General features: G+C 31.4%; 1 protein-coding gene across 1 annotated transcript in view; it reads right to left on the minus strand.

Annotated features, from left to right (window-relative positions):
• LOC129976617 (unconventional myosin-Ia-like) overlaps nt 1–27,829 on the minus strand; it is a 310,401-nt gene that overhangs the window by 80,151 nt on the left and 202,421 nt on the right. The window contains exons 3-4 of the mRNA XM_056090265.1: nt 21,919–22,034; nt 11,200–11,294 (exon numbers count right to left, since the gene is read on the minus strand). Of these exons, the coding sequence (XP_055946240.1) occupies nt 11,200–11,294; nt 21,919–22,034 (211 nt within the window). The remainder of the gene's footprint in view (nt 1–11,199; nt 11,295–21,918; nt 22,035–27,829) is intronic.

The following is a 27,829-nucleotide window of genomic DNA, read 5'->3' on the forward strand; positions in this document are numbered from 1 at the left end:
GATCCATCATGACGAAAATTGCTTTATTTTCAATTCATAGAAATGTTGGCAAATGTCTGTAAAAATTTCAATTTTGAGAACCACATAATATCCAACAGCTGTAAATATTGTTCAATTCCCCTCTTCATTTTGCAGAAACAGTCTGATTTCTTCCAAGCAGTCAACAAGTACGTTTCCGCGTCTCAACCAGCGAACATTATTATACATTACTAAGCCATTGTAGAATGAGTTGACTTCATGCACAAAGTCTCAATGAAAGTCTTTGCGCTTACTTTAAACCTATTCTATTATTATTAATTTCGCTTATTTCAAACCTACAACGATATGAGCTGACTATTTTTGTGACTAACTACAGTCCATTATATTATTAAGAGCTGATTATATATAATTATATTGCCGCATTGAAAAGAGGCTGCCGACTTTCCACGGCCGAATGGTCATAGTACTGGTCTCTTAATCAAGAGAGCGTAAGTTCGAATCCCGCTAGATACAATGCGATTCAGTCTGTGTAAATATATAATTCCTTGATTTTATGTTTTCTTTTATTTCATGTTCCAGAAGATTCTGGACATTTCTTTAGTTTACCAGACAAGTGTTCTGGACTTTCTTACTGTCTCCAGAAAAGTATTCTGGAACTTCCCCTGCTAGTATAAAAGCTGAAGATCTGACAGTCACTGTGTTTTCAGTTCAGAGTTGAGTTAATAAATTGGTTTAGCTCTACTTATTGTGTGTCATTGAGTTCCACACTAAAGAACCTACGTGACAATATCTTATCATTTCTCTCTGTTTCCAGGATGTGGTATCATTAACTGGAATTGACTTTTCTTCACACGTAGTAGTCTTAAAAATAATTCCGCGTATAAAAGCTGAAGATCTGACAGTCACTGTGTTTTCAGTTCAGAGTTGAGTTAATAAATTGGTTTAGCTCTACTTATTGTGGTTCATTGAGTTCCACACTAAAGAACCTACGTGACAATATCTTATCATTTCTCTCTGTTTCCAGGATGTGGCATCATTAACTGGAATTGACTTTTCTTCACACGTAGTGGTCTTAAAAATAATTCCGCGTTGTTCATGGAAAGGGGCAAGGCACCCTTTGATGGAATTGAAATTTCTGTTGCCTAATAAAGATACGAAATTTCTCCAGTTTTTTCAGAAATCATTGACTCGCTAATTGCAAGTTGTGTTTTCTCATCTCGTAGATAATGTTAACAAAACTATCTTAAGACGGTTGTCTTAAGATAGTTTTGTTAACATTATCTATGCGTTACCTTTAGAGTCCGATCAGTACTAAGTGAATTGTATCGAATTTACGAATGCAAAGTTTCAACAGTGGCCATTCGAAGAAAGAGGAATTCCCTCAATATCCTTTTGAAACAAGTCGGGAAGCAGGCACCTGCAGAGATTTAAAGTCTGTATATGCTATGACGATTTTTATCGTTAGATTTCTGTGTGAAAACTCAGAGACAAACTTCACATGCATATCTTATTGAGGTGACAGATTGGGTCGTAGAAGCAAATGAATTGGCAAAGGAGAAAGGGGAAATTACATTGAATTAACATTTTAAACACTGGTAGTCTCTGATCGTATATTGTACAAGATGGCCATAAAATAGAAACGCCACCTCTGCCTCTCCACCTTTCCTGTTTGGGGCATCTGCAACTGAAATGAATAAACGAAATGAAACGACATTTATTATAAAGATTGAGGAAGTCAAGGGAAGATGAATTCCTCAGAAAAAGAAATTAGTATCAAAAGTTGCTGATAGAAGAAATATTGGCGTAACTGTCACATACGAACGAGGAAAGTTCTTCACTTTCACTTTAATGTTTCTTGTCCGAATGAAGATTGATATTCCCTAGCCTTGGAAAATATTTCGAGGTGATGAAGCTTATCCTTATTTTAATGGGTCTGTCAATGCTCAGAACTGTCGTATTTGGGCCCATGAATGTCCCACAGTGATCCAAGAAATGCCATTGCACTCCACAAATGTGACCGCGTGGTGTGGTTTCACGCCCAGTTTCATAATGGGACGGTACTTTTTAGAGAATCGCACTCAAACAAGTCCTATTACCTATGGGCCAAATGCTGCAAACTTTCGTTATTCCGCAGTTGCAGCAAAAAGAATACTTGGACTCAATAATATTTCGCCAAAAGCAGGAGCACGGCTATATGTTCATCGTTCACGGACAGAGCCTTTTAAGACAGTATTTCAGTCTGAGAGAGTTATCAGTCAATACTTCCAGACAGAATGGCTTCCCCGTTTCCCGGACATGACTCCCATGTAACTTTTGACTATGGTGGTACTTGGAATCCATAGTGCACGCTGGTGGCGTTCCAAGCTTGCATGTCTTGAAACATAACATAAGACGGGTTGTTATGAACATCGAAGTTTACACGCAACAGTCAAGAGCATCATATACTGTATGCAGTTTGTTGTACACAGGGAAGGTGAGCATATTGAAAATGTAACCCGGAATCTGAGGGACCCTAATGTCGATGAATAAAAGATTATTTTCTGTGAGTTTCATGAATTCATTTATAACAATGGTCCTACAGTACCAGTACTTTCCCTATCTTCAACTTTTGGTACTCATTTTATTCTGTGAAATTTATCTTCCCATGCTTTCCACAATCTGCATATGGAATTTGGTTTTGTTTCGTATATTCGTTTTAGCTGCACATGCCGCCAAACAGAGAAAGTTATTTTATGGCCACCCTGTACATTACATAGACAAAAAAAAAACTGTGTGCATTCCAATCAATACAGCGCCTATCTCTTCTGATCTTTTTACTACAAGATGTCAGAACAAGCAAGAGTCAACACTTACCGACTAAAGAGTCAATGCCTCCGTTCTTATATAATCTCAGGTTCTGGTAGAAGAGTATTTTTTCCAAGAAAAAAAGTGAAGTTACATTACCATTATCTTTATAAAATAGAAAAGCTGTCGTTGTTGCAGCTAAAAAATAACTAACTCTGTACGCAGATTAAAAGTATTTTGAAAAAATAGGAATTTTGTGGGAACCAAAGGGAAGTGTCGTTATTACTCATCTTAATTTTATTTGAATATTAATCAATGTAGAGTATGTTTGGAAATGCTATATAAATTTTCTGTGAATATTGAAATACTTTGTACCACAATTCATTTAATTGTAATATTTCCTTAGTAACCACTTCTAAATAATCTGTATGAACAGATTGTATTGTGAAACATTTTAACTATTCATTTGATTACCATTCGTAATCAAACATGAAGTAGGGCATTACATGAAGCATAATTAATTCCTTAGCTTGCCTCTGGGAGATATTCCAATGATAAGAATTCTTTTCGCTATTTTCCGAAGAATGGTTAATGCTAGATTCCACGCCATTCTGATTCCGTGAAGGAAAAAAAAACCCCTCTGAACCTTAATTACATTGTCTCCCGACGTGTACCATATTGTTATGATGTCCTAAAAAGTAGAAACATTTCTGCCCAAAAAGAATGTATCAATATTTTGGATGTTAATAACGCATCTAATGGCAGAAGTCAAAGACATGTAAACAATTACTCCGAATTCCAAGTTTCAGATGAATGCTTGACAGTCGAGCCTCCTAAGATCTGACGGAAATAAAAGAAATACTTCGTTGTTTGTCATTATATAGTTTCTATCTGAGCATGTTTTTTCTCGTTTCATTCTTAATAACATTTTATGTTTTCATATGAAAACATAAAAATTTGCTATTTATATGATGTATATGAAAAACATATTTGCTATTTATATGATGTGCCAAGAAAGATTTCTAAAGCGATTAAAATAAATGCCATGGAAAAATCTTTTTAAAATTAAATAAAAAAAATTAGATATATCTTTCCTATGTATTTAAATAGAATTTAAAATGCAGCAATTTTTATCTTATAAACGTTTTTGGAAATATTTAAAAAAAATTGTCTTTCCTTTCTTTCGTAAAAATATGAAAAAGACGGGTTTATGTGCATGTCTAAGGTGTTCAGAAACGTGTGTTCACTTCTTGAGTTCTCTTATTTGAGTAGACTTTGTTATTTTGGGTGCAGTTTTAGCCAATCAGATTGCTCTATGTTTATTATGTAATAATAATTTTAAATAATACTTTCATTTAGCTTGATTAGATGTGGTTTATCAAACCTGGTTAATATTATTAAATGAATACTATTAATACCTCAATTGCGTTCCAATGTATAAATTATCTGACAGTAAAAACATTTTTGGGACTTATTTGCGTGCATGTTGGCATTCCGCTGAATGTTAATCTACATTTATAAAAAAAAGTTTGCATGTATGTGTCTATGCAAATCATTACACTTATAAACAAATCATTTCTTGCACAGGTTGTCGTAACAGTCCAAATGCACCTTGAAATCCAAATTTTTAAATTTAATATAAATTTTTATTTAATACCATCCACTGTTTTGCACCCCTTGATCTTTTATATATTTATTACACATTTCGTTCATTTTTTTTACTATTTCCAGTTTCTGTTGATTTCAAATAAAAATAACTGTGCTTCATCAAAAAGAGAAAACAAGCATTGCTCTAAAGAAATTTCTTTTGCATCTCTGACGTAGTTGACAAAAATTTTGGGAATTTTTTTAAGTAGTATCTTTTTCTGGAAATTTTTAAGAATCGAAACTAAAATTTTTACCTTACTAATTACTAATTTTTACCATAGATACTATTTAAATTACCATTACTAATTTTTACCATAGATACTAATTACAGTATCTTTTTGAAATATTTAAGGTGATTATACCAGCATTTCTTGCAATTAAAAATAATAACCAAAATATATTTATTAATTGATTTTAATTCACTATTTTTCTAATAATTCAAAGATTTTCTTGGACGCAACAATGGGAATAGTTCTTTGCGGGCAATATTTATTTCTTCGTTTGAAATTGGTAAGGAGCCAAAATAGACCCCCCCCCCCCTACTCGCCCCTCCCAACCCGAAAAATTATCTCAACAAAACAGGTAAATTTGATTCGTTAAAGAAGCACTCATTTTTTTAAAACTCGCGCTACTTTCAAACTGATGATGGCAGATTCAATATGCGCTAGTCTCAAAGGCAACAGGAAATTCTCTTGAGTTCGAATCTTCATATTTCTGCCGATTCACCATAAGATGACAAACCATGAATTGGAAATCCTTATCCCATAAGATTTTAATCAGAAAATAAAACGCATCTTTATTATCAGGCATTCCTATCCGTACATTATATCATTATTGGGAAAATCAAATAACCTAGAAAATCAATATTATCTTTTTAATTTCGTTTTCATACATTTATTTTATGTTATTTTAGTTTTAATTTCTCTTACATTAATACCATGAATAATTCCAATTCTCTGAAAAAAGTAACTTTCAATATGCTTGCGAAACATTGGCAATATAGAAAAAAATATTAATAATGTCTGTATTACCGAAGGTTTATATCATATATAAAACCCTTTTTCTGTTTGGGCAATATTAATATTAAGATTTTAAAGTTGGTTTTTAAAAATGGCAACAAAAAAAACAGAAAGTAAAAAAACTTTTGTGACTTATAAAGTAATATGTGTATATATTTATTAAGATCACCAGATGCTACTTTCACTTTCGGCATTTTTGAGTTTTGTGAGATCTTTTTCAAAAAAGGCATTCCTTGGATGAGGAAGTTCAATTTCTTTTTCGGGTTGTATTCGAACGAAAAATATGACTTCCCCTCCGTTATTTAATTTTGAATCATTTCATTTATTTGATACTTTTTGCGACAAATTGTAGATATCATCAAAATGTAATAGAAAACTGGACTGAGTATAAGAGTAAATACCTTACTCTATGAGTAAATAATTGAGTAACCTGTCATATTAGTATCTAATAAGGGCAACCTTTCCTTGTTTTTCTTTCTTTTGTTAAAAAAAATCCCTTTTCGTGTCCATAATGGCAGAAAATTTCACTTTACTTGTTCAGTTTAAACTTCAGCTCGATAAAAACTTTCCAACCTTTGTCTTTCGGAAAGAACTCTCCTATTACCTCACCATTCGGCGATTTTATGCACTCCTGATTCTCACGAAGAGTACTTGATTCTTTCATCTGCCTCCGATCATATCAATTGTCCGCGCAGCAACCTTTCGTTCATTTTATTATGAAACTTTCTTCGTTTATTGAAGTTGCCCATCTATTTCCCCACCGTTCAAAAGGTTGTAATCCTTTGCCGAATACGAAGAGGCGTTCATATGAAAGAACGGCTCACCTTTAATTTATCTTGTTCTAAGTAGAACACAATGTCCATTCCTCGTTCTAGGATTACTAAGCAGTAATAGTACCCATATATCACAAAAGATTACAATAAAAACATCTCCTTTATAACAGCTGAAAAACTTTTTTAAATATCATATTAAAAAAAAGCAAAATTTTGGAAGGCAAAATAGCCATTTTTTGCTATATTCATTGCCTTTTACAATCAGAAGCATGTGGAGTTTGAAACCGAAAGCATTGTGCTGTGATTTATTGCATGCGAATACACCAATGATAAATTGCATGCAATATACCATTTGTTTATATTATTTAACGTTTATTGTAAATATGAGCCTTAATTAAATTTAAAAAACAACTTCTCTAGCCAAAACGTACATATCAGATTTGAAATGATAAGCATAAAAGTGGCAGGCGATATGGTAACAGAATTCAAGGAGTGTTCACAGATATAAAGCATTATAGCTCATATCACACACTACGTTATCGTGGGGTTTTCTACCCGCTGTTTTATATGGATAAAACTTTATATATATATATATATATATATATATATATATATATATATATATATATATATATATATATATATATATATATATATATATATATATATATATATATATATATATATTCCACAACTTTTTATTGCTGATTATTTCCATGCTATATACTTTTATTTTTGGTGAAAATAAAATGAATCTTACTATTCTGATTCATAACCCGAATGATTTGTACCATCCTGGTTATAAATCCAAAGTTTCTGAATATTATTGATCTTTATTGCAGACAAATTGAAATTTTGAATAAATGAAAGCTATATAATGTTTTGGGCTTATTTAAAACCAGACTAGTGTAGTTTTCTATTTTTATCATAATCCAATTAAAAGAAACTAATAAGCTTGTTTTTAGTTATTTATATTTTTACATATATATTCTTGTTAAGACTGAGACACTTGCTTTAGCTTTTAATGAAAAGGACATTTTGGAATAATTACGGAAGGAATTTCTGAAATACTGTAAGCGATATTTTCTTTTAGCACTCAATTGCTGAACCTGCTGAAAGATGTGCGATGCATTTCGCAAAAACTGAAAGGAAAAAGTTATTTCATTTAATATATTTCTGAAAGTTTAGATTTTTAAAACTAAAAGAAGATGTGACTTCCACATTTCAAATGATAGAATTTATTCTCAGCACTTCAACAAGAAAAATTATTGACATGGCTTGAAATCTGAAGTGTTTCATACAAAGTAAAGTCGTTTCAACAATTTACCGTGATCAAATCAAGTAATTTATTAGTTACAGAAAAACCTTATAAGCAAGGAAAAGTGGATTATGGGGACTGAATTCTCTTATTGTACGACAATAAATTTTGAAAACTGCTTAAATGATCGGGATTGAAATGGGAAATTATAATCAAAGGTATTTGATATGAGTTTTCTTATAATGCATTCTGCTTGAAACATAAAATTAGGAATTATTTAGTTATTTATCCCTAATATAATAAATTTTGATGATTAATGAATTCAAAATCTTTAATATTGTAACATGTGTAAGAAAAAAAATCGAGCCAGTGTTTATTTCCCCCTAAATATTGTATTAAGACATATAGTTTCCTTAAATAAGATAGGCAGTTGTTTGAAAACAAAGCAAAAAAGTAAGTGAAATTTGTTTGTTACATTCATCTATGCCACACAAATCCTCGTTCTTCTATTTAAAAAATTCGCAGAGAATGCTTATTTCAAAATTTAGAGTGACTTATCACACATTTAAATGGAAAAATTTATTTTAGAAATCTAAATTTATTGAATAGAAAAACTGTCCTATGTAAATATCTGTCAAGTAGTGCTTCATCGAATTATTATAACTTCAAAGAAATTTTTTAATCAAGCCTAATATTGTTCACTTGCTTGGTTGATACTTGCAACATCGATTTTTTAATGAAAGAAAGAGGAGGTTGAGAAATTGAAATTTTAAGATATTTGAGAGTACTGAAATATGGAGCAAGAAGAATGAAAACTTTCTTTTTCGGAATTCCCGGCATAATTCACGGAAATATGATTACAGAAGGGTAAAGCTGTTATATGCTGCAGAATCGTTATTTTCTCAGAGAGGATGGAGCGATGTGATGCAGATATTGGCATTTTGGTTTATTTTTCAAAGCCTCGAGCTTGTGTGCAAAGAGTCAGTCAGGAACTCAATATTCCTCAATCATACAGGAATGTGGAGTGTTGAATTGTAGTGTAGAGAATATTTCGATTTGATAAGTGTTAATCATACAGCATGCATGGTGTTAACGGACTGATACAACAATGACATGAATAACGACACGATCAAAGACCAGAATGTTACATTTGGGCCTTGCCATAAATAAAACAAGTCCTTTCTTTCTGAGAAAGACAATCTGGAGAGACAAACGCTTATTTAATTGAGAAAAAACAATAACCTTCAAAACAATCATGTTTGGAATAGTAAGAATCTGTTCTTACAAGAGAATGATCATCAACGACAATTTTTTTAAAAATTTTTAAATAAATGACTGAGGTTTCAAATTCGTTGTTTATTCCTATTATGTACAAAAATATACTGAGTGGCTACCGATTTATTCAGTTCATTTCATTTGGTATAAGTCTGAACGAATTGAGGAATTTTCTTTATCAACACACACGCCTTCAAAGGCTTTCAAAAACTTATCTTTATACCACTCGTGATGAAATTGCATATACACAAGAAATATTTCAAAAAGTAGAATTTTACATCGTGTTTGAAGGATTGCTTCCTGATGCGTTATTATTTTGTGATTCTAAACTTTCAATATTCTTTTGATATATGTATAGTATTCCTGGAAATTCCAATGAAAATAGCTCACAGACCGGTCCTTAAATATGTGACAACTTTAAATGAGCCTTCCTCCGATTGTTTGTTGAAATCTGTTTTGATTTATAATTTGTCAAGAACGTGATTTCGGCAGGATCGGACTCCTGCTCATAAATCTTTTGAGAGCGTGTCTTTCTTTACTCACAAGTGTCTTTAGAAATAACATCCATTGGATGCAGAGGTCCTTGTGTGTGGGCGCCACGATAATTAGCTGACTCGCTTTCGGGCTACTTAAAAAAATAAAGTATGTGAAAGAGAATCAAGAGTCAAGCAGATTTCATAAACGCTATTTTTATGGCATGTAAATCAATCGCATCAACTATATTGCATATCGGACAAGATGAATTTAAGTATATGTTGCGTAATTTCTTCAGAAGGAAGCTATTTCTAACAAATATTACGATTCAAGGACTTGAATTTTAAGGCTTTAAAGTCATTGACTACCATTGCATATTAAACACTACTTTATTTTACATAAAAATGATTTAATTTTTCCCTCCGGTTTTTTTTAACGAACAAGATTTATTGTAACTAAGTTATTTATGCACATTCAGATGAACCATTTTGTGCTTTTCTACTAAATATATAAGCTAATAAAAAGTGACACAGGCATATTTAATTTCATCGAAATATTTCACTTTTCCCAATTTTTCCTTAAAATAAATTTATATATGACTCTCATTTATTTTAAACATCTATAAATTGACCACTTTCAATCATGAAACAAAGATATTCCTTTTAATGTATTTTTTAGAAGGTCAGAATTTGTTTTACCAAATATGACGGGGGGAAAATATAAAATAATAATAATAATAATATATAACTCTTCTGGTCATATAAAGCATTTTTCAAACTTAAGCTGTGTGTCTATTTCTGGTAAGTAGAAATGAATTGTTGGGCTTTGGTAAGAGTTGATAATAAACGCGCATAATTTAATCAATTATGCATTTCGGGATGAAAGCAATAAATTAAAAAATAACTAGCTTTTTTGTTCATATATAGTCACAATTACGAATAAATTTTAAAGTTTATCAGTGATTTTTGATTACATTAGAAAAAATTAAATAAAACACTGTTATTTAATTATATATACCATATCAATAACTATATATAAGCGAAAGTAAAATTATTCTTAACATTCGATTGTTTAAACGTCGCCTACTATCCATTGTTTTTTTTATTACATTAAAGATTTGGGAATTCGGATGTAACCATTACCTGATTTTTCTTATAGAGCATATTTGAAGAAAAATAAAAGTTGTTGTTTTTTAAATTTTGATTTAAATCTCCCAAATATTGTTTTATTTTATAACGTTCGACTCTTTAAATAAATATTTCTACGAAAACTCGGGTTAAGAATTTTTTCTGTTACTAAAAAATATTTTTAATTTGACGTTTATTCCATTACTTAACACAATGCTGCTCTCTTGATGACGCCCTTGTGAGTCTAATTCTTCGCTCTCAAGTAACCTCGAACTGAACTACCTTCCTTATTATTTCCTTTTACTTAGTGTAATTATGGAAGGCGCATTAATAATAGTAAGAATGAATTTATGTTAAACCATGATAACAAAAACCAAACGAGTTAAGTGAGGGTGAACAAGAAAGTAGATAAGAAATCAGAAATTATTTATTACGCGGTTTATATGTGTATTGGCTTATGAGGTTTGCATTTGCCTATGAATTCAATCTGTTACAGGCAATATTTTCAGTATGTTCGATGATAGGCAGCAACTTACTTTAGATATTAATTTTTAGAAGTTCTTACGTTAGCAATGCAATGATTTAATTTCTTTTAAACTAGATTTAATTTACCGTGAATAATGAGATCAAATCAATCCTCAAATTGTAGCAAATCAACATGAAAAATTTAAATTTTAAAGCTACAAATATAAGAAATTTAATTAAATTTTACATACATTTCTGTATCGTCACATCATTGATCTTCAAAATATCTTCATGACCAATTACTCATTAAAAAACTAGATGCTTGATGACTACTATACATATCTTGTGTTAGCAAACTCTAATTGATGAATGGGTAGATTACAGAAAAGTGGACTCACCTGTCTTCCCCGCCCCGCTCTCGCCAGTGATGATGACGCTTTGATCGAGGTTGCGGTCCTTCATGGATCTGAAGCTGGCGTCCGCAGCGGCGTAGCTGAAGGGAAGCAACAAGAGGGCGTCAGTATATTTGTTTTAAAGACACAAGAGAAAAACTATTCATAACAGAAAAGTACTCTACACGTATAAAGGGGGTCATTTTATCAAGTGAATATTGTTACAAATCTTTAATGCTTGCTTTCCAGCACTGTTAGTTCAATCACTGGAAACACCATTTTACGATCAGCTTTGTTGGATGCTGATCGGATGCCGAATCAGTAATCTCAGGGCTTGGCGACCATTTGGGAACTTGGCGACGAATTTGACGACTTTAGAGACAGATAATATTGGAATCTTCCAGAATTTTGGTGATAAAGCCAATAGTTACCGAGATATGCTTGAGTGTTTCAGAACATTCTCTGCCTTATCTAGGGAACTATAAAAGGCCGTGCGACCGAGCTGGAGGCAGTGTGTTTTGAGTTCAACTCTATACTCTGTTTCACCCTAACTTGGCAGTAGTGTATATTCTAGGCATGCCGAATCACAGTCGTTGTCAGGGGAACTGGATTACTTTAAAGTACAAAGTTACTAGAAATGCAGATCGCTGGCGAAACTTTATCTCGCAAATTTTTCGCCAAATAGTAAATATTTATTTACTTTATTATATTATCACTTTATCGGAGATTTAATTGTTTCCTTATTTTCATTATTTTTTCAATATTATTGATGCATTATTTTAATAAATCATTAATGTTATTTCATTTCGTTTCATCGTTTCTCAAAAGAAAACCCTAAATCTTTCAATATTCGGTAAAGCGTAGTTCGGCTAATGTTTTTCGAAAAGATATCTGTATCATCGTTCACATCTTTTAAAACTTTATCTAATGTTGGGATCTCATTTCTACGAAAATATGCATGGATTTTTCGTCAAATACAGGATAATGTAAAATCATCATATTTTACAAGACCTGAATGTTTACCTACTGAGCCTGGTCATTTCTTTCCAGGGGTACGAAACTTTATCGACAATTTGATTGATAGAATCTTGAGGGTTTCCTCGGAGTCAAGAATAAACGTTTAATACGTTTCTGCATGCTGCACTTTTTGTTGGTTTCACTCATCTTGAAGGTGTATGCAGCGCAGTCGGTGATAACACTTTCTCTTTTTCAGAGATTTTAGAAGTGAATAAAAATAACGAACCGAATAAATATTCAACAATCAAAACTAATAACTACTAATGTGATTAATAGTATCAAAAATATCAGCTGGTAAAAAAGCGAGAATAAAAAAAGTACGAAAGATTATAATGGTTGCGAACTGAATGAAGCTGAGTTGGCGGAAACGTAAAAGAAAAGCGCGCCAAATATTTGACCTTGAAGACCGGTCCTAGCCAAAGTGGAATTCATTATCTCAATCTTTTAGCTTTATTCGTTCGCTTAATTTACAAAATACTTAACAGATAAGCACTTCTAACTTGAGAATAATTTTAAATACATACTTATAGAAAAAGGATTTCTGTAATTTATGATATTATTTGATAAATTTCTGCGCATTTTAACTATTTTAAAGTCGGAATTGATGGGGAACTCTTTCCCAACGCGGAGCGTCACATTTTCTACCTTTTACAATACTGCCAAGTTAGGGTGAAACAGAGTATAGATAATAGTTGAACGAGGTTTCTCCCTGAGCGCTTCTAGCAGCTTATCATTGTTGAGTTGTGTTGTATTGCTTACGTACTGCTGTTTGCGAAAAGTGCTATTGCGTATTGCTTTTGTGCGTCTCAGCTGTGAATTTGTTGTCTGCATATCCGTGACTTCATGTTGATAAAGTTGTCGTTTTTTACCGAGGCCTGTTGACTGTGCGTCTTCATACACCCACTACGAGCGAACCCGTTAATTGTACAGACTTTATGGAGGAAGTTTCGTAACAATATGATATTTTTAGAAGCAAGTTTTTATTTAAATAAATGTTGTTCCACTTCAGATGACATTTTGTGATTTAAAAAGACCAGACCTTCTTGGTGGGCAAGAGTTTAACTTAAAGTGATTATCCCCTCTTGTCACATTCCCTAATTTATTCTGATTCTTAATTGTAATGTGAGTTCTAGAATTATCCTCGCGGAAAAAAGGACATGGAAAATCATGTGAGTTTTCTATACGATGCAGTTAGAAATCTAATTAATTGTCCGTTGTCATAGGTTTCTGCTACAGTCTGTTTTCTAATAAAAATTTGAAAATCACCGAAGATTACATATTTTTAATACAAACATGCTATAGAATTCCATGTTCTAGCCTTATATTAATACGATATTTATATGTTTATAGCAAAGATCTAAGAACACTTGCGGCTATCTAATTTTGTGAACTTTCCAAAGCTGTGAAATGCTTGCTTCATCGAAATTTATGTCACTTTATTTTAGACACAATGTTTCTCGAAGTCATATTCTAGGAGTACATAAAAATGCAGACATTAAACTTTTGAATCTCGCAACATCAGAAATAGGAATACATATAAAAATGATTTGCGTACCGACTAATGAACATATCCTGCCATTAATTCTAGTGTGCCATTAAAATTTCAGACGATCTCAGCATTACGATATATTTCCTGCATACCAACTCCTATCCGTCTACTAATGCGAGATGACCGATATTTCCTTTTATATGAAACCATTGTCATTATAAAATAACTATGCCGGTATATGAGACCGTAACTATCATACCGTTAACAGAAAAGGAATAAAATTTGGGTTCAAGAAATTTTTAAGTATGCTATCAAGAATCATATGAAAAACAACAGGTAACCTCAAACAGTACGATTATAGTGGCAAAATTTCAAAAATTCCAAATGGCAACACCAACTTTTTTTATTGGAATATGTTCTCCATAGAAAAGAAAACAATAAACAGCGTTGGAACGGTACCTATAACACGAAAATCACCAGCGCTAAAAAGACTAATAAGGAAAAAAAAAAAAAAAAACGACTGCGTTGTGCCTACCAGAGGCTTGAAATTCAATCGATTCCTTTCAGCATGGTACGTGCTTCGATGCAATCCACCATCTGCTACATTCTAAGTGTCATCGTGATTGAAGAAGGTCAAGTGCAAAATCATACAATACAATGTACAAATACAATACAGTGTTTTGCTTTCCATTATTTCTCTACCCTAATTAGTTGTTTACTCTTTTCTTTTTAGTCTGATGATTTTCGCACTACAAGTGCCGTTGCACCGCTATTCAGTGTTTTTTGCTATGGAAAACACATTTCAATTTAAAATAGAAAATGTTGGTGTTGCTATCAGAAAATTTTGAAATTTTTTTCACTGTAACCGTAATTATTAGAAGTTAACTGTTTTGTTTTTCAAACGATTCTTGAGCATATGCCTCAAAATATTTTGAACTAAAATTTGATCTCTTTTATGGCATGATAGTTCCGGTCTCATATATCGGGACAGTTACTTTATAATCACTTGGCATAACATCCATGGATATTTGAAAGTCTTCATTTAAGAATTTACGAATGCATATTTTAATGTTTGCCTTTATTCTCTGGACAATTTCTTATACTTCCAGTAAATGAATTTCTCCAAAGTTTTCATCATAGATTTATATTTTTCTAATAGTTTTTCATTTTTTATGACTGGGAATCTTTGCATTACAAAAAGTGTCCTCACGTTTTTGAAGAAATTCTGTTTCGAAATATACATAAATAATAATAATACATTTTATTTCAAATAGTATTGAACGTAAGATTTAAAAATCTTAACATTAATTTATAGAAGTCAGACCAAGTAAAGTAGTTTCTTTAAATTTACATAATATTCAATTGAGTGGTGGAAATGTCATGACGAAATATTCAAATTGAAAAATAAAATATGAAAATAAAAGTGAATCGAAATATAAAATTTTGAAAAATGCATAAAATTAAATCTCGCAGAAAACACCTTGACTTGAAGGATGTTGAGACGAGTTACACTTTTTTTCTTAAAATATGCAGTACTTGGAAAATATGAAACAGATTAAATTGGAACCTGTCCCTGTAGATGGCGCCAAATGATACCTTACCAAGCGCCAGCAATTCAAAGGAAGAGTTCAATTAATTTTCTAGCGATCTTTTTGAAGTTTAAGGAAGGCTGGATAAATATCAACAGAGAATTTCTCTACCATCAAGAAACGAAAATATGCATGGACATTTTGTTACTGCGAATTTCTATGATTTGTACTGTTTCTGCGTTTTCGATATTTAAGGTTAATTCGTCTTTTCAGCAGTGCATATCTTTTCTATAATGGAGCAAACTGAAATGAATAGTTTTTTTTAATATGAAAGAAATAATAATTCTGTCAGAACTTATCCATATTTAATCTTAAATCAATTTTCATTTTTAAACTTTTTATACGTAATTTATATAATAAAATTAAAGGTCCTTTAGAAATTAAAATTGAAGCAAATGTTGATTTTTTACTAATTATTTTTTCAGGTATAGTGTTTATTGTACTGTAATAGCCTGTAATGTACTGTAGTAGTACTGTCAACTGTAATAGCCTGTAATGTACTGTAATAGTACTGTCAACTGTAATAGCCTGTAATGTACTGTAATAGTACTGTCAACTGTAATAGCCAGAATGCTTGATGGTAGTAGATAAATAAATATAGGATCATTATCTCATAAAATGTCGAACAAAATCGTGAAACTACGAATGCAGTTTTTACCATTTTGCTGGATAATAAATAGTAGACAATCAAATCGATTTATAAATTTGCCTACATCACAGCATGTTTGAAACAGAGTGTCATTTCTTCAAGGAACCCGCAGTGATTGTATTGGAAGAAATTATTATAAAAGTAATTCGAATTGTGAGTTGCGGACTTCGTGGTATAGTTAACTAGAAGTAATTAGTAAGAAGTAAATAATTTATGGTCAGCATCTTTTTTATTTTATTCACAGCAATCAATTTTTTTTTATTTTACTAAGCATGATTAGTTTTACCACATGAAAAATGAAGCAGTCATTTTGAAGTGATAAACATGAAATGAAGCACAAACAAAATTTACTAATAATAGCTCAGACTGAGTTCTATTCAAGAGACAGTGCCTACTACCTTGACCCTAGATACAATACTATTTAAGTGAGGATTTTACAAAAAAATTTAGATACATATTTCCTTTTCCCTAAAACGATATGGAACATCACAATTTAAAGAAATTTTGGTATAAATAATAATTTACGATCCTTTCAACATTTCATTTGTTTTTATCGTTATTTATTCCTTTACTTACATTTTTAAGAATAAACATTAGTTAGAAAAATACTGAAGAGATTCTCCAAAACTTTCTGATGTAATAGAAATTTCTTTAATAGCTTTTGCCTTCTCATTTTAAGCCGAATACAAAATAACTGTGTCAAAATTATACGAACACGATGCCATGCCGAAGGAAGGAAGTCAAATACAGAAATAAAATCTTTCTTCGACGTTTCATGGCAAGTAGCTGAAACTGGAAGTTTTGAAAAGAAAATATCTGACAGAAAATTTTAATCTGAATGGCAATTTTACTTATAAATTCTGAATACGAATCTAAGTTTCAAAAGAAATGATTTGGATATCAGATAATAAATCAAAATGAAAGGACACCATTATGACAATTTAATATTTTTTATTATTAAAAATAAAAGGATTTATTCACACATACCTGGAAGAAAAACACTTGTTACAGAACGCTTTACCGTCCACTAAAGTTTATTTCATAAATTATGGTACACCATATACAAGATGGTCAAAGTTAAAACATCCTTACTCTGAGCTCTCTATACAGCTAACTATTCAGTGTAAATGCTCCAAAATTGTTGAACATACTATTCAAGACATGAGGAAACGAATTACGAGAAAAAAAATTAATTTCAAAAACACCGATAGTTGGATAGATAGAACAAAAAATATGCCGTTGTCGTTTTATAAATATGTCGTTTTATTCGAGCATGCCAAACATTCAATCACAAATTTGCATTCTATGGATATTTTGTTCAATTGTGGATCATAATGGATCGATCGAGATGCAGAGTGATACGATATCTTTCACATCTGCCAAGCGTACCAGACGTCCTCGATAAACAATATTTTTTAAATATCCCCAAAACCAAAATCACAGGGATTAAGATGTATAGAATGAGATGGTTACTCACGACTCATTGCTCTATCATAGTAAAATGTTGCGAGAAACTACTGCACATAGAGTCCAATGTGTGGAGGCGCTTCATTTTGCATAAAAATAATTGAATCAAGCCATTGACGCTGCTGCATTTGGGATACAACAAAATTTTCGAGCATGCTTTGGTACCTCCTGATCCTTTACGTAAATTCTCAAACCGCCGAAACGTTCGATGTGCAGCTGCAGCATTTCCTTTGTTTTCATAAAACAACTTCACAGGCAAAGAGCGAAGCCATCGCTGATAAGAATGGCATTTTCCTAGCTTTATCCCTTTTATGCCTAGAACCGTAGCAGCAAAGCAAGGATTTATGCAAACTTTTGTGCTTACAGTGCGAAATGGCAGTTACCATGACAGTTTCAGTTTCTTCACTTTTTATCTTCTTTTTTCTTCATATCAGCAATAGAAATCAAAATGGAAAAATTTCATACTGCATGCGGGTTTTTTTTAATAATTATTTGTGTCTTTTTAGTATATTTTCTGTTGTACAGTGCCATCTATCGGAGTTTCTGGAATAATTTTTTTTTTTTTTTTTTTTTTTTTGCGTAATCCATTTCCCCATGTCTAGAATGGTATGTTCATCCATTTTGGAGCCTTTACGCTGAGTAGTTCGTTGTATAGAGAGCTCAGAGTAAGAGTGTTTTAATTTTGATCACCTTGTAAATTTTTAAAAGCATTTATATTACGATGGAACATACACTTAAGAACTCTTTTAATTGAAACAAGGCAGATTCTACATATATAAAGCAAAACTTCTGGAAGCATTTCTACCACAAATCTACAGAAAGATAATTTGTCCACGCTTGATGAAATTTGGAACCCGTATTTTTCTAAACAAAACAAATTAGTCTCTGTTGATTTTGAAAGCCCGAAAATGAAATTTCATTTAAATGCAAAGAAAGTAAAATTTTGGCTACTTTCTGTATTCTCTTTTAAATTCGTAAAATTACCTTTTTACTGATAACAATTTAATTTATAATGTGAAGAAACTCAAAATGTATATTTTCTATAATTCCCGGCGTTAGTATTATATTGAAAATGAACTATTTTCTTAATTTAGAAGTGACACAGTTGCAAGACTTGGTTTCCTACATTATTCACGTGACACGAGAATAAATTACATCTTCCATAACCACTATGGCTGTAGGAAATAATGCCGGGTTTACACCAGGCCAGAAGGCAGCGCATGCGTATAAATGGGATTCGTGGGATGGATCCAGGCATTCCATTCTTGACTACAAATTACCGTTTTAGCGTCCCTGAAATTTTCTTTTCCACTGCGTATCGTATTTAAGTAATGAATATGTACAAAAGGAAACATGATAAAATAAAAAAATTGTCAACATACCTAAATTTAGAAAACTATAGAGAAAAAAAAGGTAAATAATATGAAAAAAATAATCCTTGCATCAGGAGGAACAAAGAGCAAAAAATGTCGGAATTAATCAATAATAAGTGATAAATTTTTTCACACTAAATTCTACAAACGCATGCGCATTAAAAAAAAATACATTATAGAGGCACGTTGTAAAATACAATATATATAAAATACAATGTATATAAAATATACAATATATATAAAATATACAGTATAAATAAAGTAGAATATAGTACGTAAAATACAATATAGCGGTCGGAACAATTACTTGCCGTGGATCGAAGAGTATTTTTCCACCTTTCTACGCATGCGCTGTCTACTGGCCGTATTATAACCGGCCGAGTGTAAACCCGTCATAATATATTGCATTTACGCGTTTTAACTATTATTTTTTTACATTAAATGCTTAGTCTTTGATTTGTTTTTATTTTATAAATATTTTGGCAGCGTTTTTGTTCATTTCAAAGTTTACAATAATAGTAAAAAATACAACAAAATATTGGATATATTCAAATATTATCTTCAAAATAATATTTTTTTTACTGAACCCTGTAATGCATTGTGTAGATATTTGGCTCCTCGTTTTTATTTTCATTTATAAGTTTCGCTTGACTCTCGAACGGAAACAATGAGTGCTTGTAAATTCTTTTGAAATGCGTTTTTGGATAATCATGCGCAGAAAAGACCGATTTAGGGCAATAGCGGCACTAGAATTAGATTTAAACTGGAAACTTAGAAAAACACTAAGATGCCAATTATATACAGAATTTTGTCATTAAAAATGCTATCAAAATATTTTTTACATTGTAAAAAATATATTGTCAAAAAGAAATTTTTACTTTTATTGCAGAATTGTTATAAAGTGATTTAAGTCAATGGGGTATTGTTTCATTCGAGATGTCGCTAATCAGCACATTTTAATTATTTTGTTAAAATTTCACCAGAAAAAATGAACTAAATTAAAAAAAAAAAAAAAAAAAAAAAAAAAAAAAAAAAAAAAACCTTCCTAAATTATATGCAGCTTTTAAAACACACATGTATTTTCTTTGTTGTTAAACAAAAAGTCATACATTCTAGGCTTAAACATGCAATTTGATGCATTCTTTAAAACTTGAAATATTTCTCATTTCATTACATAAGATATGGAAAATAAATCACAAACTGGCTACTTCAACCTGCCCGAAGGCACACGAATGAAACTTGAATGAACGGACCGCCACAACAGCAACACTGGCGGGAACTGTGATTGAGCCCCGAGGACCATCACCGGCCATGGTACAATCTTTCCCTAAGGAAGTACGTCCCGTCATCGATGGGAGGAGATAGATCCTAACCTTTTCGTGTACCCTCAGGAGTAACGAGAAGGCATGGAAAGTAAAATATATTCTCGTTCTAGTTGCAAATTTATACTTTATATCCAACATTTCTGTCGGAAAAAAACACTGAACGACCCACGAATTTATCAATAGACTCAACCCGGTAAAATTGTAATGGCTGTTTCGATCATTTAAGCATCTTGCCAAGGGCAAACAGAGAAGATGGAAGCATTTTCACAATTTCCAATTTTCACCAAATTCATATTTTCCAGTCTTATCAAACATCAAAAGTGTGATTTTAAATTTATATTCAGTAATATTAATTTAAAAGCCAGGAAAGCAGTCTTTTGGGAGAAACAGTTACTCGCCAAATATAGCTAGCACATTGCCTAGACGAACCGGACTGATCTCAACAGAGGATGCGCGATGTAACAAATTTGAGGATTAAAGTTGAGAATATAAAGCTGAAGTTAGAGTTCACGCACGAACAATCTCATGGCAGGGCTGTAACTTTCCTCCCATCAAAACATTTTTACGATATCGAAGCATTTCCTTTCATCCATTTAAAATTCATTAAAATTTATGTCCATACTATTAAAATAGATTGTCTCAGAAACGATTTATGGTTTTCTTTAACACATAATTGAGTTTCACAGTCAAATGTTTTATGAATTTTTTTCTAAACAAAGTTTACGAACAAGATATGAAACTGTCTTTCAGATTACAGCGAGTAAATATCTTTCTAAATTAAGGATTTTATTTTTAAAAAAAATTTTTTTCGCTTTTTCGAGTAGTTGAAAGACATGATTTCTCGCCCTTTCTGTTCTCTTTATTTTTAATAAATACATACATAATATTCAAGGTAATTAAAATATATGTACATTTTTATAAGAAGCAGAAAAAACTCGAATTATTTGGAATTAACTAGAGAATATTACGAAAAATGAATCTTCATTTAACAAATTTTACAAGAAGTCGGTACGTGCATGCATTCAACTTCATAAAAAAATGTTTCAAACTATTCACATTCATGGATGCCTTGTCTGAATCGGCATACTTCATGGACTGGCAAATATTTAACAAAAAAAAAGTTTCGCGGACATTAGTAGCAGCGGTGAATGTTCTTATTACAAGGTCAGTCTTATTCACTACTTCAGTACTCGTAAATTGTTGCCTTTTACAACAGGTACTCGGCAGTTTAAATGTTCATTTCACTTAGCATTGTGCTTTAGATCATCGGGTTGATATTTCACTTAGATATTTCTGCGTGAGTTTGAATTCATTTTGTTTATTTTACTTTTCTGACAGTTTGTACGTTACATTTCAAAATCGCACCATAGTTGATAATACCATAGGAATGAAAATAAAACCATATTAAAAACAAAAAGAAATATTCACAGATTTGCTAGGATAAAAAAAAGTTACAGTGCTTTGAAAACATCCCATTCGCACAAGACCCCACGAAAAGCAAAGGCAAGCTACAAGGTGTGATGTTCCCGAGTACTAAGTTTATTATTGGAGTGTCGATTGTCCTATCAATGGTTAGGCTACATACACAACGACTCAGCAGAATTCTGTGCTAATAGCAGCAGGTGGCGATTCTCTATTAAAAAAAAGGCAGCAATTAACTTATATTAGAAAATATTTCATTATGATCAGTTCCTTCTACTGTTTGAAAAGTAATTATTAATGGCTGTTAAAATTTTACTGGGGAATTTCTTCGAGTCTCGCTATAGGGTTTGAAGCATATGCGTTCGTTCCAAATAAAAAAAGGAAAGTGACTCACATGTGTGGAGGTAGCTCATACATGGAGTAGCGTTGGTAGGCGTGGATGACTTCCGTCGTGTACAGAGCCAATTTCTTGTAAGGATTCACCGAAACCACCACGTTCCCGATGTAGGTCTGCAAGAGAAAAGGGAATATGAGTGCATGGAAAAGACTTTATTGCAAGAAGCATGAGATACATGGAGTTGAATTGGAATAGAATATTTGAAATAGAAGACAGAATTAAAAAACTATAGCAAAAAATGCAGCCTTTACGATGTTTCGATATGGATTTATAACTTGGCAGATGTTATAGTGGGCCTTCTGTTGAAAATGAAGTTATTGGCTCCAGAATTTCGTAACAAATCGAAATTCTGATAAAATCAATGATTTCAAAGCCAGGACTGTGCTCAAAGAGTAATGTGGCTTCTCTGTAAGGGATTTAAGTGCTGTAAAGGGATTCAAGTCCAAAGATATCGCATTCCACACCATTCAGTGAGTCTATGCTACGTCGGCAGCTTGAGCTCTTAGTTGTTCACGTTATCGACCATCGAAGGTCGCCTTTTAACAACAGCCTGGAAGCAATACATGTAGTTCTTATCCACATAAATCTATGAAGTCGAAGCATCCAAATCAAAGATATGAAGTAATGTATTGACATCCACTCAAGACAATCTCTACTCAAGAATGTCACTTCTTCAGAAGTACTTATATTTCTTCATACCCAATTTTAGTGCTGAATTCTTTTTTTTTTTTTTTTTTTTTTTTTACAAAAGAGAAAATCTTGTGCAATGTATTTTAAGTGTTACTTAAGACATTACTAATTACACTATCATTTTATGTGAGTTGATATTAATAATTTAAAATGTCAGAACTTTTTGAAGGACACAAAAATATAGCAAAACGTACTATAAAATTTTAAATTTTATTATATAGGATGCTCATTTTAATTCTGCCTAAATAGATAATTTCGAAACCATTAAAAGTAGACATATATTTCCAACTGGAAAAAGATTTAATTGACCAAAATAATTATATTTGAATCAATAAGTGTTATGTTGAAAAAAATACAAAATTTGAATTTCTATTCAATTCGTGGGTCATTATTAATCAAATCTAGTAAAATGTTGCACATTAATACTTTAAAAAAATCCCAGTCTTCAACGATTAAAATTGACCGTGTTTCAAAATTTCGATTTCATTATCTTAAGGCATTTAACGGATTCCTTAAACTTCTTCATCAATGGATAATCCCAGAGACCGTCTTTGAAAGGGTCTAAAATTCAATACAAATTACAGTCAATACTTCATAACTTGGCCTATTTCAGTCTAATAAATATGAATTTTTTTAAATACTAATGTATCAAAATATTTTAAGAAATATGATTAATAAGTTTTGAAATATAAGAAATAAAAAAATTGCAATAATAAAAATATATGTGAGTATAAAAATTCTGAGTTCGAAATTTGCGGGTAACCTACACAGTAAATAGTTATTTACTATTACTCACTGTAATAGTAAATAATAATAGTTTACGGTAAATAGTCCAAATAGTTTTAAGGGACATTTAAAAAAACACTAATTTGTCAAGGTTAAATATTAATGAAATAGGTATCTTTATCTCCTCTCTTTCTATCAAATTAAATAGGGGGTTAAATTCGTCTTGTGATCATTATAGTACTTCCATTTGGAGTGACAAACCATTTACTTGACAAATTCTTCGTCACGTACTCGTGATAATCCCGATGCTGAATTTCGAGGAACACATAATTCAAAAACGCTGAGATTAAAAATATTGCAAGTCGAAATAGGTAAATAATAGTTTTCACTCATTAATTATCTTTTATACAGTTGGGAATTATTGTAAATTTTATTTGAATACTTATTTTACAGTTAAAATTGTGAAAAATTGGGAACACTCTATCCTGCTTTACAGCTTGCGCCAAACTAGAAGTTTGTATTGAAATGAAATAAAATAAGAAATTTTTATAGAATAGTTCGTGCATCCCTAGAAAGAGCATACCTAGTGTGAAAAAAGAAGTTTAATTTTTTAAAAAAGTAACCAGGGAAAAAACAGAGGAAAAAAGTTAAAAACCTTAGCAATCTTGCAAAAATTCGCTTCTGCAGTAAAGACGGCCTGCTTACTTTTTATGTTCAAATTCTTCGTGAATCTAAATTAAATTAGTTTATCATGTTTTACATTCCTTTTTGATCACGACCCGAGCTTAATGGTTTCCTGCTACCGATGGAACGAAAAAAAAAAAAAGAAGCGATGTGGAAAAGGGGAATAACGAAGAAAACTTTTTTTTTTTCGTAGGAACTCTTTTGAGCACTGAAGTCTGTACTTTAAGTGGGACAGTTCGTTTTGTATTTACCTTCATTTAATTTAGCAAGAGCGGACTAATTTAACTGTTTTGGTGAGTTTCAGTGCGGAGCAGTTCCCTCGGAAGAATGCAGAAACAAGCTAATGGAGTTTAAAATAAGATTTAAATCAAGGATTGTAAAATGGGGCTCCTTTTATTATAACAAAGCCCAGTGGAAAAAAAGTTTTTAATTGAAAATAAATCTTTGTTCTTTTGCAGATTTTTTTTTTTTTTTTTTTTTTTTTTGCTGAAATCTGTGTAAAAATTTGTTAATAATTGCAAACTTTTCTCTTCTTGAGGGTGTACACAATTTTGAAAATATTAATTGTAGATCATTCTATATAAATGAGCGGAAAGGATAACGGAATTCATTGAAGAATTTTTTATAATGATTTTGGAATCTGAATGATAAGGAATAATGATGATTGAATGAATTGGATCTGATAGGATAAGGCCCTCGACTTCATCAACGCAGCAACAAAGATAATTTTGATAACATATTTGTTTGATATATTTGATCTCAGATTACATATTTAACTATTTTGCAGATGTAATCATTACTTATTGTAAATTAAACTCTGTTAACTTAAAAAAAATCATTATTGATTTTTTTGATAGCATTCACCGAGCTTACCTGAAGCGCAAATAACTTTTTACTCAAAAGGTTCCCATTTTCATTTCGTTTACAGGAAGAATGGAAATGATTTCACGAGACTTTCATTCATTACGACGTACTTGATCTCCTTCCACTCGAAGAAGCATTTCTGAAATTGTTTATGTGTCTATCCATCTGGTGTTCTGTAAATGTCAGTGTTATTAAGTGCAGGGTTATGAAGAGGCACTCTGTTTGTCTGTCTGCCTGAGTATTTCAGAATGAAATTTGTTATGTGAAAGTTGCAAAAAAAATTTCCATCTGCATCCTGGTAAAGAAAGATGATTTTCCGCAAGCGCGTATACTCAAGGTTTTCTTGACTGTGGACCTTCTCAAGAATTAGATTACAAGGTGTTTAATCAAATCGTCATGTCAATAGTGCATTCCTAAACCGTTAGTGGAAGGCAGACACTTCTGATTCAAAAATAATTTTAAACCACTCAAATAGTTGTTTTTTAATTGTTTGAATATATAAATGCAGTTCGAAAAAAATATCACAAATTCGGAAACTTTATTTATTCCTCACTCATAATTATTATATTTAATAAAATAATCTTGAATGTTATTATTTTATATCTAGGAGCATTCAATAAAATGTTCTGCTGATTTTTAGTTGGTAGAATACATGATATATATTCACTTTTTGTGCATTATTGTGACTATAATTAACCTCATAATGTATAGTGTAACCATATGGCTACATATATTCTTACTTTTCCCAAATGGCAACATTAAGCAGCAAATATGGGAAAAACTGGATTCATGTCATCAGCCCTTAAGTTCGTCAATAGATGACAATAACAATTCTATTTTGAGTAATGCGTCAGCAAAAATACAAGTTAGAAGCAGAAAACGTCATACTAAAATGGCAAAATGAATCAAAATAATAATTGTTTTCATGTTGGAAAAACTTTATCCGAAATACCTATTGTTTTTTTAATATTTTTACGGCATTTGGGTTTCTTCAATTTCATAGTTAATTATAAAGTGAGCGAAGTTTATTAATAGCAGCTTGGTAACATCATGCAAATGCAAACAAAAACGTATCTCTTAGCTTGATTAGAAGGTACAAAATAATTATGGGAAGTAAAAAAATGATATTTTTGTATCTTTTATCATTTAGTTCATCTTGCTATCATAAATGCTTGGTTATTATCCAAATGTATTAAGGAGCAACTTGAAAGCACAGGTGTTGAAATGAAGCTTATACAGTTCAGTCATTGTGCTCTAATGCTCAATTCTGTCAACAAAAGAAGCTGTAGAAAGAGCTGACACGAAAAGAAGGGGAAATCTGCTTTCGTAAGAACTGTTCGGTCCGATAAAACTGACCATTGAAACATTTAGAACAAACTAAGTTGTAATATGTCGTCTTGTAAAGTTTTGATTAGAATCAATTGCACCAAATGCAATGTTCCTCTATGCTTGAGTAAGAACAACAACTGTTTTAAAAATTATTTATTAAAATTGATTTCAAAAAGTGCATGTTCTTTTATTTCTGTGTAAAGCTGCAATATCTAAAGTACTGTTTTAATTTATCTAACAATAAAATTGTCTGTTCTGGTTTAAATTCATAATTCATTCTAAATTAATAATTCTAATTATATTAAAAGAATATATAGATACTATTCTTATATTATATTTTGAAGGTTTTAATATATATTACTGCATTACATAAAATAATAAATATATAAAAGTAATCTATACTACTATTATAAATCTGAAAATTCCGATGGATGGATGTTTGTTAGTCAATCACGCCAGAACTGTTGAATGTAATTGGATGAAATTTAGCACAGAGATAGATTATAGTCTGGAATAGGACATAGGCTACTAATTTTTCCAAATAATTGAGTGGTTAATTTTTTATTAATTAAAAACTAACTTTCCCACCAAAAATCTGAGGCCAAATCCGCCAAAAAAATGAGTAAGGCTTCAGGGTTTTTTCCCCACACTAATGAGGTTATGCTTAATATATTTTCGACCGATTATTTCAAAGGATTCTGCTTATTTTCTTGATGTTTGATGCATTTAAAATTAAACATTGTTAATTAATCGATCGAATTACGAATTTCAGTTACCCCAATTGGCGTAGAAAATTCATGCATTTGCGTTACCCCAAATGATGTTGAAAATTCACGCATGCGCAGTGTATTCTGATTGTTGACAACCGTGTTTTCATTTTAAATAAAAATTAAACAATCATGTGTATTATACTGTTGTAGCTATCTCAATCTCGATCAATAAATAAAATAGACTTGAATTGATTTTAAAGAAATAAGGACTCCCTGTTTTGTTTTATTTCAGGTTACATTGTAAATCAATTGTTTTTAGGTTAGTTGTGTGTTTTTGTAATTAAGTTGTATTTATGTTAATTATATATTTTTCGCATATGCTTATAGTTTTAAATGCATCAGTTTTTAGGTTAGTTTCAATTTTTTTTGATTTGTTATTATTTGATAGTTTTCCGAAATGCCCAGAAAACGCAAATCTAATCTTTCGAAGAGGATTATTAAACTCGGGCTATGAAAGTAACTAGAAGACCTGTTTGCAATTTTAGTGAGCACTTGCGGATTATCAAACCCCCTCCAGCTGTGGGATAAATATAAGGACGCTTTATCAAAAGATATCGTAATTAGGCTGGATGACACTCAGATGACCTAATCATTAACGAAGCTTTGGTATTGATTGAGGATAAAATGATTTCCATATCTGAAAATGTCTCACTGATTTCGGCCTACCCCCACTGCAGCGAAGAGAGGAATTATCAAGCGAAGTTGTGAAGGAGCTAAACTGCGACACCGCGATTTTAGAAGCTCAGGTCAATGAAATGATACCATGATTACTTTCCAAGTAGCGTCGAATCTACGAAACGATTCTGAAACGAGTAAATAGTGGAAAGGAGGGATTATTCTTTCTT

The sequence above is a fragment of the Argiope bruennichi genome, chromosome 7 (genome assembly GCF_947563725.1).
Source record: "Argiope bruennichi chromosome 7, qqArgBrue1.1, whole genome shotgun sequence".
Lineage (NCBI taxonomy): Eukaryota > Metazoa > Arthropoda > Arachnida > Araneae > Araneidae > Argiope > Argiope bruennichi.